Raw genomic sequence first — 19,884 nt, forward strand, 5'->3', positions numbered from 1 at the left:
AGGTGTGGCCAACCTGATCCAGAACACCTGTGCCACCGACGCCCATTAACCTTTTCTGGCGCCAGAGCAGCTTTACCCTCCTGGTCCCTCCCACCCCCACTCTGATAGAAAGATATAAAGTTCAGGGGGGTGGCAGGATCAGGGGAGGGACAAATGGGTGAGGTGGACACAGCTGGGCCGGAGGCAGCTGTGATGAAGGAAGCAGAGTTTGGAGGCAGGTCGCCTCTTCTGAGCTGCCCACTCTTCTTCTCGGAGCCCTAATTTTCTCATCAACAAAATGGAATTAGGAGTATCACACGGCTAACTCATTTTAGAGGATTGTCGTGAGTTAATGAGAGAGTGAATGAACTTTCCAAACTGTCAAGGTTAAGTAAGTGTTGTGGTTACCACGACCACCATTGCATCAGGAGATTTCAACGTGAAATCCGCGGAGCCCAATTTTGGGGGAATCTGTGGCGTGCCTGAAATAACGTGTAAAAGTGCACGTGAGGGCATCTTTCTGGGGTGAGGATCCCTAGCTCTCAGCAGCTGCTTAAAGAGGTCTGGGACCCAACACAGTTTAAGACCCCCACACAGCACAAGTCTATCCCCTTCACTTTTCAGATGAGTTAGCTGAGACCCAAGGCCACACAGCTTGTCAGAGGGAGAGCCAGAGGTGGGGCCCAACCCTCCACTACTCCCCGCTGCCCCTCCCATGTCAGGTGAGGGGAAAGACGAGTTAGGAGGGAGCAGGGAGGGGAGAGCAGCCAGAGGAGAAGCCCCAAGTCCTGCCCTCCTCACTCTGCATTATCAGGATGAGGGCATCATGGTGGAGGGAGGCAGCAGGGAGAGACAGGAGAACAGGGAAGCCCAAGGATGGGAGAGGCCTGGGAGGCCCTTCCTGGAAGCATAAGTTGCTGAATAAGTGAGTCATACTCCCAATCTCCTTTCCCAGCAACCCCCCATAAAAGACTCGACAGAGGAGGAAATACAACTCTCTCTCTGACATTGTCTTGAAATGACTTCTCTGGTTCTGCTTCCTCTTCTGGAAAAGTTGAAGATATCGTGTCAAACCTTTATGGAAAACTGTGAAGGGCCACACACAAATGTAAGGTAGTCATCACCCAAAGATGCCATTTATTGAGCAACTACTGAGTGCCAGGCGTGTGCGGGATGCTTTGCCTAAGTCAGCATAAATGTCACCACTTGAAGAGACCTCCCCTGACCACCTGGTTAAAGTAAATCCACTCCTCTCCCCCAGCCTCCAGTTATTCTGGCTCATGCTCCCTGTTCCCTTCCTTCCTACCATTTCTGATAATTTGTGATATTTCTGTGTGCTCCTTTTATCCTCTCTCTCTTCCACTAGACTATAATCTTGCCATGGGCAGGAGTGTCAGTGTGTTGATCGCTGTCTGTCCGTGCTAAGCATAGTGCCTGCCATCTAGCAGTCACTCAGATGACTCATTGTTAAATGAATGCATGGCTGTCTCTAATCTTCACAACAGCTTTCTGAGGTAGGTATTATTCTTCCATTGTACAGAAGAAGAAACTGAGGTTCAGAGAGTCAAAGAGACTTGCTTAAGGACACAGTTTGTTACCACCAGACCGCAGCTGTGCTTCTTCCCCTTGAAGGATTTGGAGACTGAGAAAAGCTAAGGGTCAGAAGAGAAAGTTGGGCCCAGCCAAATGGCTCACAGTTCAGCCACCACCCCATGCTCAGCCTTCCCCAGCTGAGCTCTCCCAACCTCTCAGACACCCCAGTAGCTCCAAGTCATCAATCCACAGCCACAGAGCTAGAGGCCAGTTCAAACTGGCCTGTTTATTTCCAAGCCAAGTGAAAACCAGTCCTTCCCTGCCCACCACAGAGCAACATACAGCTGGGAGTCCACACCCCACCCCGAAGCCTTAACACAGCAGATAAATTAGTGAACTCTCTTATAAAACATTGTACAGGGAAAATACATACATACGTATAAAGCCAGTGCTGGTGCTGGGGTGGGGTTTGCTCCTTGAACACAGGTAACCAGCTCCTGCCCCATCAGGGCGTCTGCCCACCCCTGCACTCTTTCCCTGAAGTGGCTCACCTGCTGTCCCCACAACCCGGTACCTTGGCTGGTTAGCACACATCCTGCCCCCAAAGGGAACTGCTTCCTGGCTGCCCCTCCCAGCCTGCACCTGAGGTGGACCCCTCCCTGCCCTTCCTCCTTACTGAGGCGCCTGCCTTGGCCTGGTCCCAGGAATTCGGCCCACCGGGATCTGAAGACAGGGAAGACAGACCAAGGAATATTGTTTCCTGATACGTAGGGTGACCATATATCATCCAAACCAGGACTTTTTTGAAAGTGGAAGGGGGCCTAATTTACCGAAAGCAGGCATGAACCTGGGCTGCCCAGGCAAAGGACAAATGGTCACCCCACTCACAATCTTCCCTGCTCTGAACTGGCCTAGTTGTGCCACTTTCCAAAACACATTCCCCACTAGCAGCAAACGCCTCTCAGACCTCTATTCCCATCTCTGTCGCCTCCCACTCTCCAAGGCCTTCCAGCATCTTGGTTACACATTTTAAGGCTTCAGTAATATGGGGGACCTATAGTATCGGGGTTGGGAGGGGTGGGAATGATGCCCCCTCCAAATCCCATATGGGATCTGGCCATGTAAGGCCTTTGGTGTCAAGCCCCAGGCCTTCTGCCTCCTTGGGCCCAATCCCCAAAATCATAGCTGCCTGGGTCTAAAAAGCAAGCCTTAATCCTCTGTCTCCCATCCCAAACTTGCCAAGTCTTCTCTCTCTAGTCCTCCCTGTAGCTAAGGGCCAGGGCCAGGGCAAAATGAACCAGCAATCCCCCATCCCTGCCCATGGCCAATACAAAGCATCTGTTCCGGTACCTTCTCTACAAGCTGTGCATGCACATTCCTGGTCCCACCTCCATGTGGCTTCTATGCTAGGAACCCCAGGAATCACCTGTAGGGGTGGCAACGGTGGAGCCTAATGAGACCAACCTGTAGTGCCCTGCATCCCTACCCCAGCGGCTGGGCCTCAGCCCTTGGTGAGGCCTGACAGGCCATCACAGCCAGGGTCCCGATGGGTTCCATTCAGAGTTAGTGCCCCAGCCCCTGCTTTAGAACCTGCCCAGTAGGCCGCGCTTGTAAAACTGCTTTCAATAAGCCTTGCTAAAGCAAATGGTACCCGATAGTGGAAACTCAGGCTCCAGTCCTTCAAGGTTCCTCCTCTCCTCCCTCCTGCCCCTCCCACCCCATCTGCATGGTCCACAGCCATGCCAGTGCTTTGGGAAACAGAAGTCCAATCTTGATCTTCCCCGGCCCACTGCTTCTCACTTGTTGTCCGGCTGTCTGTCTTTGGGAAACAAAGATTCTTCCGTGTCCGAGTCAGGCTGCCTAACACCTGCTGCGTCCCTCCCACCCCCACAAAAACAAGTGCCGGGATCTGACCCCTTGGAGTAGAACTAAGAAAATTCTGGGCTCAGGATGGGGCTTTCCAATGGGCCCCTGAGTAGGCATAGGAGATGGGATGGCGGGTCCCCGGCCTCACGGTGAACGTGTTGATGGGGCTTCCATAGTGGGGGGTGTTGTGGGGAGACCTGGGGGGAGCAGGAGAGAGATGAGGTTAATACCTGCATCTGGTTAACCAACACCCTCCCATCTCCCCCAGGACACAAGAGGGGAGATGTGGCTTATTGCTATGGCATCTGCCCCACAAACCCCAGGCTTATCAATCCAAATGGGACGCTCGTCCACCAGTATTGATTCCCCAGACACAGGGCTCGCCCTCCTGTCTAGGCCCTGCTGGCCATAGTGTACATGCCTAACACACCTCTGCTCAGAACCCTTCACTCCTAGCCTACCTCCAGATCCACCTCTGTGTTATTGGGAAATCCCGCACCAAGGACCACTCAGATCTCCCCCAACCCCACACTTAGCCTAAAGCCCTGGGACTCCAGGGGGTGGGAGAGAGGAGAGAGAAGAAGGGGAAAGCAGGGGGATGGGGAAAGAGAACAAGGGAGATAATGGGAGATAAGGAGGCAGGTAAGGGAACCGCCAACAGCGCCCTCTCCAGGTAGAGTGCGCCTCCCTCCCCTTTCTCTCTGCACTGAGAGCCAGAGGGGAGAAAACGGAATGTCCCCTACTCATGGCCGCGGCCTGGTCAGCCCCTCTGCGGTCCGAGGGCAGAGCCTCCACCCCACCTGGCTTCCCATCCCAGGCTCCCTCCATCGCCCGGCCCCAGCTCACCTGCCGGTAGCCGGGGCGAAGCCGTAGTCGCCGCCTGGCCCCTTGTACTTGGCCTCTCCGCGGGCCGCGCCCTCCAGGCACGGCTTCCGCGCATGCAGGCCGCCGGGGGGCGCGCGGCCCGCCGAGCCCACGCGCCGCACCTCCGGGCCTCCGGGCGCTCTGAAGGGCCCTCCGGGCTGCGGCCCGAAGCAGTTGGGGGAGCTGAGGCTGCGGCCCGTGCCGCCGCGGGGCAGCCCGGGGCTGCAGTGGGACTCCCCAACGTACAGGCGCTTCTTGATGAGAGAACGGCCCCCGCCCGACGAGCGCTCCGGGCCCCCGGCCCCGGAGTAGCGCGCATCCGCTGGGAAGCGCGAGAAGCCGCAAGGTGCAGAGGCCACGGGGCCCGCGTCCAGGGGCTGCCGCAAGTCTGAGAAGTTGTTCCGGGGAGGGGATCCCCGGCGCCCCAGATACTGGAGGGCCGGGGTCGGGGGCTCAGGGTCATTGCTGAACTCTGGCGGCGGTGGGATGACCTCAAAGCTGAACTCCTTCTCCTCCTCCTCCCTCTTGGAGGGAGGAGAAGGAGGGGACGAGAAGGACTTGGGCAGCAGGCGGCCCTGGGGGAGGTTGGAGGGCGCTGCTCTTTCCCAGGCCACAGGGGCCTGGGGCTCCGCCTTGGTCCATCTGTGCCCATGGCTTGGCTCTGTGCCCTCTGGGTCTCTGCGGGACTGGGGCTTCCACTGATTGGGTACCGTGGGCTGTGTTGACCAGGCCAACTGAGGGTCCTTCTCAGCCTCCTTGGGTAACTTGGGGACAACAGTGAAGGAGTTGGGCCGGCCCTCAGAGAAGATGCTGTCAGAGTTTGCCTCCGGCTGGCTGCTGTGGCCACGGATACTCCCTGGCAGGGAGGACCGACTCAGGGCAGCCCCTCCAGACCTCCCCTTCTGTGCCCTCTGCCTGGCTGCAAGGAGCAGGGCCATCGGGGAACCCCGCTCCACCACCTCCCCAGTCACCGGATGCCTGAGGAGTTCGTCAGCAGGCTGGGCTGAGGCTGGGGGTTTGGCTGGGAGCCCCTGGGGCTCCTTCACCCCGACAGGCTCCCCCGACACTGCAGCCTCTCCTCTGGCCATTGTAGGCATCACCATGGCAGCCTCCCTGCTGGGGCTGTTCTGGCCACGGTGGGGCTTGTAGGGCAATGTCACCTCTTCTCGGCCAGGGGATATCTTTGGTGGGAGGGCTGGAGATGAGAGGGCTCCCCCTGTGGGAGGGTTACTGGCCTCTGAGGGGCGCCTGTCTGCCTCTGGCTGGGAGGGCACTGCACATTCTTGAGGTTCTCGCTTCTCCCACTGCCCAGCTGGGACTAGGTTCTTCTCTGCTATCAACTGGCAGGATGTGGTGGGCAGAGTTGGGACTGCAGATGGTATGGCAGGCCCAGCCATGGCCTTAGGTGGTGTAGCTGGCCCAGGTGTGGCCGATCCAGCTGTGAACTTGGATAGTGTGGCTGGTCCAGGTGTGGCCTTGAGTGGTGTGGCTAGCGCAGGTGTAGTTGGTCCAGGTGTGGATTTGGGTGGTGTGGCTGGTCCAGGTGTGGCTGGTCCAGGTGTGGCGTTGAGTGGTATGGCTGGCCCAGGTATACTTAGTCCAGGTGTGGCCTTGGGTGGTGTGGCTGGTCCAGGGGTAGATGGTCCAGGTGTGGCCTTGGGTGGTGTGGCTGGTCCAGGGGTAGTTGGTCCAGGTGTGGCCTTGGGTGGTGTGGCTGGTCCAGGTGTAGTTGGTCCAGGCATGGCCTTGGGTGGTGTGGCTGGTCCACATGTGGCCTTGGGTGGTGTGGCTGGTCCAGGTGTAGTTGGTCCAGGCATGGCCTTGGGTGGTGTGGTTGGTCCAGGTGTGGCCTTGGGTGGGGTGGCTGGTCCAGGTGTAGTTGGTCCAGGCATGGCCTTGGGTGGTGTGGCTGGTCCAGGCATGGCCTTGGGTGGTGTGGCTGGTCCCGGTGTGGCCTTGGGTGGTGTGGCTGGTCCAGGCATGGCCTTGGGTGGTGTGGCTGGTCCAGGTGTAGCCTTGGGTGGTGTGGCTGGCCCAGGCATGGCCTTGGACTGGAGTGGTGTGGTTGGCAGAGGGGTGGTGGATAGAGGTGACAGGTTCTTGGCCACAGGCTTGGAGAATCTGCCATTATTGGCCCTGTTTTCAAAGAGTCTTCCCCCTTCTAGCCGAGGTTTGGGAGGCAGAGACCCTATGCTGGGCTTGGCTTCCTTCTCTGCTGACGAGGAAAGCCGAGCCTCCAGCTCATTCCGGATCTGCCGGACACTGGGAGTTGGAGCGTCCTGGGGGATGTAGTCCACAGGGGGGAGGGTCAGGCTGGTGGTGGCCTTCTCTGGCAGGCTGCGGGGATTCTTCTCAGGAACACTTGGGGGGATCTCCTTCTCTGGCAGGCTTGGGGGAGCCTCCTTTTCTGGCAGGCTGGGGCCCTTCTTGCCCTCCTTTCCCTGAGAAGCCACTGTTGGGCCTGGCCTGTGACTGACGAGTCGGTCCTCTCTCCTGGAGCCACAGAAATAGGCTGCCAGCTCGCTCCGCAGCTTCTCCATCTGGCTGGGATCCCGCCAGTCCACAGGCACTGAAGAGGCTGTGTCCTCTGGGCTCAGGGGTGTGGGTTTGGGTTTGGGAGCAGGAGAGCTGGATTTAGGGCTTTTCATAAACCCAGCAGGTGGAGGGGCTGCCTTCTCAGCAGAAGGCAAAGGAGGGGCAGCCGGGGGAAGGGGGGGTGCTGGGGGAGGGAGTGGGGGTGCGGGAGGGGGCAGGGGAGGGGGTGAGGGTAGAGTCTCCGCTTGTTCATTTGGCCAGGACTGGGACTGGCCCAGCCTCGGGCTGGCTGGTGCTGCAGCCCTGAGCTCCCCAGGGTGATCTGGCTCAGGGGCCTTGTCCGGGTAGACCTGGGATGCAGGGCGGATGTGGAAGCTGGGAGGCAGTGGGAGTCGACTGGGGGCCTTCCTGGCGGCCCCTTCTTCCTCTGGAGGAGCCCCTTGTCCTTCCTGAACCGGGATGGATGAAGTCCTGACTGGGGTTGGGGGAGGCACCTTGAACGCACGGGGGAAGGTGAGGTGGGAGTCTGGTTTAGGTCCCAGGGGACACCCGTCTGGTTCAGTAGGGCTCCTGGGGGGGCTGGTTCTGAGAGGTTCTGGCTGCCTGCCACTCAGTGCTACCTCTGATTTCCACTTGGTGACACCCCCAGGGGGAAAGAGGCGAGTCCCTGTGTGAGGAGACACTAGAGCTGGGGGTGCCGGGGCTGGCAAAGGGGGTGGGGGTGGGGCTAGAAAGGCCAAGGGTGGGGCAGGGGGAATGAAGTCAGGGGGGGTGGGTGTGGAGGGGGGGGATAGGGCCCCCGATACCAGGGGCAGAGGTGGGGCCATGCTGGGCAGGGGTGGGGGTTCCAGCAGAAGGGGAGGTGGTGGGGGAGCCATGGAAGGTGGAGGTGGTGGTGGGGACTCCCCTCGAGGTTGCAAAGCATCTGGGGGTGGCCCCGGGGCTGGGCCTGGGGGAGGCGGCGGGATGAGTGGGTCCTGGCCATAGTGCCCAGGCCTCAGGTCACCCACAGAGCTGTACAATCGAAGGTTGCCATTGACTAGTGAGCTGGTACCTGGAAGAAGGGAGAGGCAAAGGTGAGGCAAAGGTGAGGAGGGCAAGACCAGGCTTGCCAACCTCCGTGTGCCCAGGGTAGGGGTAGGGGTGGGCACCCAACAGAGTGAGCGGCCAGTTTCATGCCTTTCCTCATGTCTCCAGTCTCCTGAGCTGTTCTGGGAGTGACCCTCTTCCTTCTAGGGAGGGGCCCCTGCCTGTCCCTGGCACAGCCTCAGGAGCCTATACTGAATATTCTCCATTTGCTCCACCCTTCTCTGCCCTGCTCGCACTCTTGTATAAATCCCTTTACTAACCTCTCTTCCGTTACCCCCTTGGAGTGCACCATCTGTCTCTTACAGGGGCCTTGACTGGTACAAGGCCAGAAAGGCCGGGGTTCAAATCCCAGCTCTACCACTTACCAGATGTGTGATCTTGGACACACTAATTAACCTTGCTGAGCCTCAGTGTCATCATCTATAAAATGGGCATAATGTCAGCACTTACCTCATAAAGCCATTGTGAGGATTAAATATGAGAATTCACGTAGATACATGTAAAGGGCTTATCACAGTGCTGGGCCCATAGCAGGCACTTAATGAGTGGTATCCACTTTAACCACAACCACCTGTGCTGAACTTTTCAGGCCAGAAGACAGACAGGGAAGGTGAGGGAGAGAGAGGAAGTCGTGGATCAGGGCCAGGGGCCTGGAGACCTTCTCCGTGAGGAAGTTTGGGTGAAAGTTTGGCAGGGAGAAATTAGCATGAGCAACTCCTGCTTTCTAAAGACCCCGAATCTACCAAGAACCCAGCTTTCCACCTCACTGAGAGCTTCTGGAACAGATTATGGACTGCAGAATGGAATGGGGTGTGTAGAAAGAAGGGGACCTGAACAACCTGGGCCCTAGAGAGACGCTGAGCACGCCTGGTCCCAGCTGCTCACATCCCTCCTTCCTTGGACCGAGTCACCAGCCCTGCTCCCGAGAGTCTGCAGCTGGCCAGGACGCCCTGCGTACTTCTCTCTTAGGGGCACCCGTCCTGCACCTCCCCTCCTCTCAGTTTCTAGCACAGAGCATAACCAACCTGGGGAATATGCAGCTCTGAAGGGCCCTCCCAGCTGTCTGACTTCAAAACAAAGAACAGACCGGGAGTGGGGAGGGGAAAGCTAACATTCACAAGCACCCCAGTGCTAGGAGCTGGGAGACAGCAGTAAAAACAAAGCAAAAAAGGGCCCGGCCTGGTGGTGTAGTGGTTAAGTTTGCATGCTCTGCTTCAGCGGCCCAGGTTCGAAGGTTCAGATCCCTGGCATGGACCTATGCACTGCTCATCAAGCCATGCTGTGGGGGAGTCCCACATATAAAGTAGAGGAAGATTGGCACAGATGTTAGCCCAGGACCAATCTTCCTCAGCAAAAAGAGGAGGATTGGCATCAGATGTTAACTCAGGGCTAATCTTTCTCACCAAAAAAACCCCCCAAAAACAAAAAAAAAACCCTACAAAACAAAAAAACAAAGCAAAAAAGAGCGAGCCCTGATGGCCTAGTGGTTAAAGTTTGGCGCGCTCCGCTTTGGCAGCCCGGGTTTGGTTCCGGGGTGTGGAACTACACCCCTCGTCTGTCAGTAGCCGTGCTGTGGTGGCGGCTCACATAGAAGAAATAGAAGGACCCACAACTAAAATATACAACTATGTACCAGGGCTTTGGGGAGAGAAAAAAAGTGCAAAAAACAGTCAAAATACTGGCCCTCCTGGAGATTGTGTTTCAATGGGACAATGAGACAGACAATGAACATAATATGTTAGTAAATTGTCACCACATTTGATGATGAGTAATACGGGGGGAAAGCCAGAAGAGGGGGGCTGAGGGTGCAGTGTGAATAGGGTGGTCAGAGAAGACCTCACTGAGAAGGTGACATTGGAGCAAAGAGGGAAGGAGAGGGCGACAGAGCTGTCCATATGTCTAGGGGAAGGGCGTGCTAGGCAGAGGGCAGTGCAGTGCAAAGACCCCGGGGCGGAAATGTGCCTGGCACTGAAGGAGCAACAAGCAGGCAGGGATGGCTAAAGCAGTGAGACAGGGAGAGAAAGCAGATGAGGCAGGGTTCTGGCAGTCTTTCAAGAACCTTCTCTTTGAGTGACATGGGAAGTCATTGGTGGGTTTTGAGCAGAAGTGTGACAAGAAGTGACTGACATCCCATCCAATACTTCACTGACTCTTCCAGAACTGGAATTGCTGCTCCCACTGCTCATTTGGAGATACAGAGGGGCAAGGGTTAGTTAAGTGATTTGCCCAAGGGAGCGAAGCTAATGTGCAGGGGAGCTGGGATTCAAAGCCAGGTCTGTCTGACTCCAGGGTTTTTTCCACCACCTTATGTTGCCCTTGTTCCTGCCCTGGCCTTGTGCCCTCACCATCCTTCCTCCACTGGAAGTGGGCCACAGCCAACCCTGGCTCTCCTCACGCCCAGCCCCACTGCTCCCATCCACTGCGGCCAACAGCCAAGAGGCGTGGGGCTCCGGCTGCATCACCAGCTGGGGAGGTGGGCCAGACACTTGGGCACAAGGAGGAAAGAAAGATGGACAAGCCCCAAGCCCAGGGTCCTCTTACCTGTCACTCCTTTGTCCACAAAGTCTTCTGGGACAGAGGGGGTGGGCACAGCCAGCCCATGGTTCTCCTGGGCATTCTGAAAGGGAGCAGAGTGTTCAGGGAACAGGCAAAGATGGACAGATAATTCTTCTTAAATGGCTGCTCTGTGAGGCCATTCTACTGCTCGAAAATCTGCAGTGATGGTGATGGTTGCACACCCTTGTGAATATACTAAATTGTAAAACAGCTATATAAAATATAAAATTAAAAAGGGTGAATTTTATGGTACAGTCAAGTCTTGTTATATGAAGTAGTTATGCTCTGTAAAGTTGCTAGGAACACTGAATTAGCAAATCCTTAGCCAATGCACCAAGGGAAATACAGGATTAGGTTCCCACAAACCTTGGTCACAGCATTTTCGTCAACCAATCAATACATAACTTTATGTGTGTTTCTGTTCGTTTGTTTGTTTTGTGAGGAAGATTAGCCCTGAGCTAACATCCGATGCCAATCCTTCTCTTTTTCCTGAGGAAGATTGGCCCTGGGCTAACATCCATGCCTGTCTTCCTCTACTTTATATGGGACGCTGCCACAGTGTGGCTTGACAAGCGGTGAGTCGGTGCACGCTCGGGATCCAAATCTGCGAACCCCCCAGGATCCAAACCTGTGAACCCCGGGCCGCCGAAGCAGAGCCCACGGACCTAACCACTACGCCACCAGGATGGCCCCTGTGTGTTTCTGTTTAAAGATACCTTATTTAATCTATATATTGTTGACTCATTAACATTGAGCTTGTGGCCAACAGAACTGTAACTCATGCCTGAACGAAGCTTATCTGACACTGGTATTTTCTCCATGAGGCACATCACAGCCTTCTTGTGCTTAGGAACATTAGACAGCACATCAGGGCCGTTTTAAACAGGGAAATCAACAAAAAGCAAAGAAATACGAAAAATGTGGCACTAAGTAGAAAAGGACACTTCTCTGCAGTGTGAGAGCTGAACCAAAAAGGTAGAGGGTCGTCTTGTTCAACTTCAGCTGGGCCCGGGTGCATCAGGAGACTACAACTGTTCACTGCTCTAAGCATGTCCACAGGGTCTTGAGTATTGATTTTGGGGTTACAAATCAATTTTAGCGAGTAGGTGAATTTGCAAATACAGAATCTGCAAATAATGAGGATCGACTGTATATGAATTATATCTCAACTGAAAAAAAAAACCAGAACAAAAAAATAAAAGAAAAACAGAACAAACACACACAAAATCTGCAGTGATTCCCCATGGATGTCCGCAAGTTAAAAGCCGAACCCCTCAGCCCGGCCTCCTGTTCACTTAGTTTTCATTAGGTATTTACAGAAAAACAAATAAATAAAAAGTGGTGAACTGGAATATTTACAGCCCTTCAGATGCCCTCTGATCTCTAAGGTTAACACACTGTAATGAGTTTACACAGCTGTCGGTTTGTACATACTATTTTGCATTCTATTTTTTTTTCCAAATACACATTTCCATATGTCAACAAAGTCCACACACCTGTCCTTTTGAAGAGCTGGAGAGCACTTTATGGTAGCTTTCAAGGTCCCAGCCAACTTTTATTCCCCACTCACCTGTTACATCCATCCCACATTCTAGCTTGACTGACTCCCTCCCCGCCATCCTTCCCACATGTAGAGTTCATGTTCATCCCCGACGCTGGGAGCTGGTCAGGCTGAGCCTCTTCTTACCCTCCATTTCTAACAATAATACACCTTGCCCTGGGCTCTCCACACATGCTCTCAGTCACACCGCTCTATGAAGAAGATGATATTCCCATTTGCCAGATGAGAACAATGAAGCTCAGAAACATTTGGTAAGTTGTCTAAAGTCACACAACCAGTACTACAAAACCAGGTCTGTGAGCTCCCACCCCTTAGTAGTTTGCTCCTCTAAAACTTCTTATACTTCAAGGATCAGCTGAGCCCCTCTCAGGGGAGAGTAGGGAGGAAGGGGCTAAGAGCATCTGGCTTTAGAGCCAGACTTCCTGGATTTGAATTCCAGCTGTATGACTGTGCCAGTTAAGCTCTCTGTGTCTCAGTTTCCCTGTCTGTCAAATGGTGATGAAAATAGAATCTACTTATTCTAGGGAAGTTGTGAGCGTTAAATGATGCAATACACAAAAAGCACTTTGATGGCCCCCGGCATATAGTAAAAGCCCTCTAATTGTTCGCTGTTGCTACCAAGGAGCCGTCCCTTGTCTGTACCAGCCCACACTGACCTGCTGCTGTTCAGAGCAACCCACAGCCAAGCCCCACAGAGCAGCCTTCTTGTTTGCTCTCTAGATGTTCCCCTTAGTTCCTCCAAGGAGATCTGGTTGCTCCCTGGAGCCCAGGGACCATGTCTTACGTGAATGCCCCAAAGCTGGACACGTGGTAAGCCAACTTTTACTCCTGATGGGCTGACAGGGCTACCCCTCTAGGCTTAATGGCTTCATATATAAGAACGGGGATTCAAGGTAGGTGTTTCAGAAATATTCCCAAGGCCCTGGGTTACCAAGGGCAATCTCAGATTACTCTTTGGTCATTTGGGGGCAACAAACAACTCACCTTCTTGTTCTTAAAGAATTCTGAAGCTGGAATGGCCTTGAGCCCACATCTAGTCTTTTTTCCTGTCTCTACTTGATTCACATGGCCAACAGACACTCTTAACATCTCTCAAATCCAGTGATTATGCATCAGGGGCAAGGATAGGGACCAGCCCACCCGAGGAGTGTCTCCCAAGACATTCTGAGGTGTAGCATACACACGCACACGACTGATTGTCTAATAACCTCCATGAAGGATATACACTCTGATTTTGATGAGATGGAGGCCAGGCCTTCAAAAGCCAGGGCTGAGATCTCTGATTATTCTTTTGAACATAATTGGAAAGTAGAAAGACATGGGGACTTAGCATCAAAAGTCTTAGCATCAAAATTCATGCTCTGAATTTTGCCAGCGGTGTGATGGTGGATCAGCAGTGGCGATGTGGGATGGGACGGTGATGTTAAACTATCAATTATGCATCCACTGTGTGCCAGCACTGTACTAAGAGCTTTATCTGTGTTATCTCAAATCTCTTAACAGAGCCAGGGCGCAAACCTAGGCCTCCCACTTACCTCTTTTACAAATCACTGAGACCCATTTTCTTCACTTATGAAACGATGATAATAGTTCCTACTTTGCAGGGCCATTATGAGGATCAAATGAGATAATATTCCTAACCCAGGAAACCAGTGCTAGTTGAAGGGTATGTCTTCCAGTCCTCTTCACAACAAAGGTAAAAAAATTGTGAACAATCAAAGCTACGCTGCCTGGAATCCTAGAAGTGCCGTCTGGGTCACCCCGAGTGTTCCAGTCGAATTACGTGTGCAGGAGGAAGGTGGACAGACTTTATGGACCAGAGTAATACTGCCAGCCACCCTTTGATCTTAAAGAACTCTGAAAGCATTAGACTCCCAAGACCACAGGATGGAAGTCTGTCTCCTGAGCACCCTTGGAAGAGCAGCCCAGGCAAAGGTCACACTTTGCAGGTCCCCCCCGACACAAGGGGGTCCCAGGACGCACCCACCACTTCACCGCAGTGCTTGAGGTGCTGTGGCACTCCATCGTCCACCATGCTTGGGGCGGGTCCTAAAGTCCAGCCTTATCCCTTCGGGAGCTCTTAGGACTGAACTGAACAGAACCCCGTATCTCCAAGCCCCAGCTGGCCCCGCTCCTTCCCACTCACACCCACACAGGCTCCGGGGGCTCACTTAGTTGCCCCTTCCACTTGTGTGTATTCAGAGAGGGCAAATACAAACTTGTTTTCATCTTAGTCCCAGAAAAACAGACCCAGAAGGTGAGCTCCCCTCACTCTCCACGGAGACCCAGGCAGCTGGCATCGAGTGCACTGCTTGGCTGGTGACATATTTCAGTGTGCAAATGCACAGATGACGGTAGTGTCCGTTGCCATGGGTGCCGAATTCCCTAACCTGCCTCCCTTGGCCTCAGAGAACTGAGGAAAAGCCCTGGGAAGAGGAGGGCTTGGAGGTGACACCAAAATGCAATGCAAGATCCTAGATTGGATCCTGGGATCAGGGAGTGGGATGTGCCATGAAGGACATCAATAGGACAATTTGCAATAATTGAATGTAAACGGTGCATTCGATAATAGTATCGCATCAATATTAAATTCCTGAATTTGATAACTGTGCAGAGAATGTCTCTGTTCTTAGGTAACGCACACTGAGGTATTTAGGAGTAAAGAGACTCAATGTCTCAACTTACACTTCAATGGGTCAGGAAGAAACAATATGTATATATCACGGGAGGGGGCAGTAAATAAAGGGAATGTGGCAAAATCCGGTGACTCTGGGTGAAGGCTCTAGACAGTTCTTTGTACTATTCCTGCAACTTTTCTCACGTTAGGATGGGTTAAAAAGAAAAAGTTACTTAATGACACTGAACGGTACATTTTAAAATGGTTAAAATGGGGGGCCGGGCCGGTGGCGCAAACGGTTAAGTGCGCGCGCTCCGCTGCAGTGGCCTGGGGTTCGCCGGTTCGGATCCCAGTCGCGCACCGAGGCACCACTTGGTAAGCCATGCTGTGGCGGCGTCCCATATAAAGTAGAGGAAGATGCGCCTGGATGTTAGCCCACGGCCAGTCTTCCTCAGCAAAAAGAGGAGGATTGGCAGAGGTTAGCTCAGGGCCGATCTTCCTCAAAAAAAAAAGAAAAAGAAAATGGTTAAAATGGTAAATTTTATGTTATGTGTATCTTACAATTAAAAAATGTTAAACTGGGCCGGCTCTGTGGCTTAGCGGTTAAGTGCGCGCGCTCTGATGCTGGCGGCCTGGGTTCGGATCCCGGGCGCGCCCCAAGGCACCACTTCTCCGTCCAGCGCGAGGCCGAGTCCCACGTACAGCAACTAGAAGGATGTGAACCTATGACATACAACTATCTGCTGGGGCTTTGGGGGGAAAAAAATGAATAAATAAAATCTTTAAAAAAAAAAAAAAAATCTTTAACAAAAAATGTTAAACAAAACAAACAAAAGACAAGACTATCAAAAGGGAAAGTGTTGAGGGAGACTTGGAGCTTATCCATCCACTGGACACCAGCACTTCCCATCCCCTACTTCCCCCACCCCAAGACTCCCCTTAACAATAACAAGAGCTGCTACTTTTCCAGCACTTACTCTGTTCCAGGTACTCTTTCTGCACCTTCCATCTCTTAACTCATTTGCTTTTCACAACAACCTGATGAGATAGGTGCTATTATTGCTACCTCCATTTTATAGATGAGGAAACTGAGGCACAGAGAGGTTAAGTGACTTGCCCAAAGACCCACAGCTAGTTCTATATCACCGTCTTTCCAGACACCCGGTCATCATCCATACACCCAGCTTGTCACCCAGTTCTGCCAGGCACCTGCTGAGGCCCTCCCTTCCTGCCACCCCTCAAGTTCAGTCCTCACTGTCTCTTACCCAGACAGACAGACTACTGCCATCATCTCCAGATACTTCCCCGGCCTCTGCCTCACTCCATTCTTCAAATCTGACACCAGGATGTTCTTTCTAGAATGCATCTCAGAACAGGGCACTTCCGTGCTCAGAATCCTTCCGTTGGTCCAGAGGATGAAATCCAAACACCTCCACATGGCATTCGAGACCTTTCATAAGCTGTTCCCTCTGCAGCTCCTGCCATCTTCTCCCCACCCACTCCACAAACCTTGCGCTCCAACTAGTGGGTCTGTCTTCTTCCCACCCCGGTGTACCTGAGGACCTGACTCACTCATGAGCAAGTAGGCTCCTTGCAGTAGGGACCCTCAGTGGGGCAGAGAGACCACTGGAGGGAGTGTTTGGAGGTTTGGGGGTGGGTGAGCAGCTTGAAAAAGGCCCTAGATGACTTGGCTACGCCTCCCTCCCCACTGTCGAGAACCTCTACAGTTGCTTGGGATTCATTCCCACATCTTCTGTGGCCTCCACAGCTTTGCTCTTGTTCTTACTCTGCCTAGGATACGCTTCTTCACCCAGCAAACTCCTACTTATCCTTTAAACCCCAGATTAAACACCCGTCATCCATGAAGCCCTCCTTGGCAACCCAGCGGGAGTTACTTTCTCTTCCCTGTGTGTTCCTCACCCTGTGTGCGTTATTATTACACAGGTGCCTACTATGTGCTAGGCACCATTCTGAGTACTTCACATGTAGCAAAGCCACTTAGTCCTCATAGTAACCCTTAGAGGCAGGTTGTTTTTCTTTTATGGAAGAGGAAAGTGAGGCACAGAGAGGCTAGTACATTGCCCACGGTCACATAGCTAGTCAGTGGCAGGACCGATGTTGGAACCCCAGAGCCTGCTCTCTTTGCCTCTACAGTATTCGTCCTCGCACTCTTTCTCCAGCACAAATCAAGCCTATTGGGGATGAATGTGGTCTCTGCTGCCCCAGCCCAGCCTACCGTGGGTCGGGTGACGGCTGACTCTTGTCCATGCCTGGCACAGAGTGGGCAGCTCAGCAAATGTTTGCTGAGTGAATAAATTCCTGGATGAGTGAATGAGAGGTAAAAAGAATAGAGGACAGAGAGGTGGAAAACCTGTGTTCTGGCACCAGCACCACCACCAACGGACTCGGAGCAAAGTCACTTCTCTCTCTGGGCCTCCCTGCCTCTTCTCTAAGGGTCCCTTCAACCACAGTTCTGTGAGTCCAGGCCCATAAGGTATCCCATCTGTGACTCGGCTCACCTACGCCATGTGGGCGGCGGCCTGGACACTCGGGGCCACCCCCTGATGACAGGGTGTTGGGACAGATGTCTGCTGTTGTTTTTGGATAGTTCTCTGCCTCCAGCGAGGGGAAGGGGCAGGAGGGGTAAAGGAGGAGGAGAGCTAGGAGGGAGGAGTCCGTGAAGCTGCTTTTCCAGGCGCCACAAGGTGAGGCCAAGCAGGCAGGACTGGGCTTGGGGGGGGTCACTGCTGACCTCAGACATGGGACTCCGAATGCTGCGGTCAGAAGGGGAGCTGGCTGTGCTCCACCTGTACACTGCCCCACCCTCGGCGCGCTCACCCCCAGAAAATGACAGACCCCGGGGCCCCAGGGGGCTGCCCACAGGGATTGCAGTGCGTCTCAAACATACTCAGGGGAGAGGGGTGTGGCCCTTTGAGGGTGGCATCCCCACATCCCTCCCACATCAAGACACAGAGCCCCAACCTGTGGGCAATGAAACAGCAGAGAACATGCAAATGAGCATCAACATGCACATGAGCATCAACATGCAAATGAGCATTGAGCTGCCTCTGCTGGACCAGCCCACTGGTGCCTGCCTTCTCCCTCCTCAGGCCAGCGGGCAGCCAGCAGCCAGCCCCGGCCACGGCCACTCCCCCTCCCTGCACTGCTGCTGCAGAGCAGCCCTTGCTCATCGCCTGGGGCAGAGTCCAGCCCTGGCGCTGCCAGGTGGGGCACTCCACATGAAACCAGGCCCCAGCCCTTCCTGGTCCCCACACCTGGACAACGCCCAGAAGCCAAGATCACTGGTCACCTCCCTCACCTCATACAGCAGGGCAAGCCAGCTCCCCAGCTCAGTTAAGAAGCCCTTTAAAAACCATCATGAATTAGTATATTGAAAAGTTACTCAGTAATGATCAGTGTGGGGGAAGGATGAGGGCGGGGAGTACCATTCCAAGAATATTTATATTTATCTCCTTCCTTATACTTATCTCTATTTCTCGGTTTTTAACAATGAACTTCTGTTTCCTTCATAATTAAAAAAACACCCAATACAATAGTAATTTTAAAAAATTCTTGTGATCAAGTAGAAAGACCATGAACTTCGGAGTCAGGCAGACCAGATCTGCAATCTTGAATTAATTCTATCATTTCAAAGCAATCAAAGACAGTCTCTGACACAGTCAGTGCTCAATAAGTGTGCCCTTCCCTCGATTTCTGAGGCTCAGTTTTCTCATCTGTAAAATGGGCATGATCTCACCTCCCTTGGGTTTGCTGTGACACTGGAGGCCGCTGCACACCTAAAGAGATCCTGCAGAGTTAATGCTCAAGAAAGGCTTCAATTTCTCCTGGGCTCTACTCTCTCAGGTCCCAACAGGGCTCAGGGGTTAGCAGTAGCCCAAGGCCTTGGACACTCTGCTCTGGGCACAGCCCTCAGGGTGTGTCTGTCTGGTTCCATCTGAAGAGACAGGTGCTTCCCCATGGTCAGAGTCAGGTCGCTGGGAATTCCCTACTGCCCTTTTGACTACAAACCTTTCAGAGTTGAAGAGAAGGAGGAAGGAAGGGAAGGAAGGAGGAAGGCAGGAAAACCCTCACTATTCGAGGATGAAGTTATTTCCTCCTTAAAGTTTTAGGGGTCAGAGCCTGTTGCTAGCCCCCTGCTGCACCATCAAGGGCTCAGGGGGACAGGGCTCACCCTGCGCATGGCTCCAGCCCTGCCCCCTTGGCCTCCTCATGCCTGGGACATACACATCCTCATGCCTGGGATTCCTCAAAACCCAGCCAAACCCCAAGGGTGGGTCACCCAGGGCCGGGCCAATGGGCAACACATGGTTGACCTTGGACACGGGCCAGCTCTGAGTCTTAGCTACGCATCGTGAAATGCAAACCTCCTCACCAGATTCTTCCTGGAGCCTGGTTGGAGCACCTCAGTGTGGGGTGTGAAGCTGCAGGGGGTAAGGGAGATGACCCTGAGCTAGAGCCGGGCATGGTTGGGGGCACCACTGTAGGCTGGGGGAGCAGGGGATGGGACCCCAGAGTGACAGCCACAAGAACACCCCTCTAGGCACCCAATGTCCGCAGCGGGATGAAGCCCAGCCAGTTGTCTTCCTGGCTTTGAGGGGGCAGTGTGAGGGCAGGGGCGGTGTGTTCCCCACAGAACAGCTTCCCTGAAATTGGGAACCAGTGAGCATTTTAAAAAAGAGCTCGATTACTTCCCCCTCCCCAGCCTCCACCATCTGCCACAGCTCATACCCTCTCCTGGGGGCCAGAGAAGATTCCACCAATGAGGCCATCTTCCTCTGGCCCTGCCTGCCATCCCAGAACCACTCTTAGACCCCAGCTACCAGGGCCCTGTCCTGGACTCTGTGCTATGGAGGGCCTGCTCTGGTTCCCTACAGGACAGAGTCCATGGGGTCAACGGGACATGTTCTCAGAGCCCACATGACTCCCTTCACGACCCTGCTCCAGGCACCAAGGCCCCTAGAATCCCCGCCTTAAATGGCGCTGAGCCCACCTCTAGAGCATCTTTCCTGGTCAGACCTCCTGAGGGCAGCCTGAGCTAGGGGTGCCCATCCCTGAGCTCACGGGGTGGCTGTTTGTGGGTAAGGACGAGGGTGTGGATGGAGCTCTGGAGGTGCAGGCTGAGGCCCTCACTATGAGGGAAGGAGCTGGGTGGGTGGAGGAGGGGGTGGGCTATGTGGGAGTGGGAGCTCAGGCCTCTGCCACCCACCCCCCACGGGAACACATGGAGCTCCCTTCTAGCCAACGTCAGCCGCATGAATCACTC

At 54.0% G+C, this 19,884-nt stretch overlaps 1 protein-coding gene across 1 annotated transcript in view; it reads right to left on the bottom strand.

The window, feature by feature from the left end:
- Window positions 1-1,765: 1,765 nt before the first annotated feature.
- C13H6orf132 (chromosome 13 C6orf132 homolog) overlaps window positions 1,766-19,884 on the bottom strand; it is a 33,692-nt gene continuing 15,573 nt past the window's right edge. The window contains exons 3-5 of the mRNA XM_087438590.1: window positions 10,408-10,483; window positions 4,225-7,831; window positions 1,766-3,575 (exon numbers count right to left, since the gene is read on the bottom strand). Coding sequence (XP_087294716.1) covers window positions 3,458-3,575; window positions 4,225-7,831; window positions 10,408-10,483 — 3,801 coding nt within the window. The 3' untranslated portion in view covers window positions 1,766-3,457. The remainder of the gene's footprint in view (window positions 3,576-4,224; window positions 7,832-10,407; window positions 10,484-19,884) is intronic.

Source organism: Ceratotherium simum, chromosome 13 (assembly GCF_057802395.1).
Source record: "Ceratotherium simum simum isolate JZ-2026a chromosome 13, ASM5780239v1, whole genome shotgun sequence".
Classification (NCBI taxonomy): Eukaryota; Metazoa; Chordata; class Mammalia; order Perissodactyla; family Rhinocerotidae; genus Ceratotherium; species Ceratotherium simum.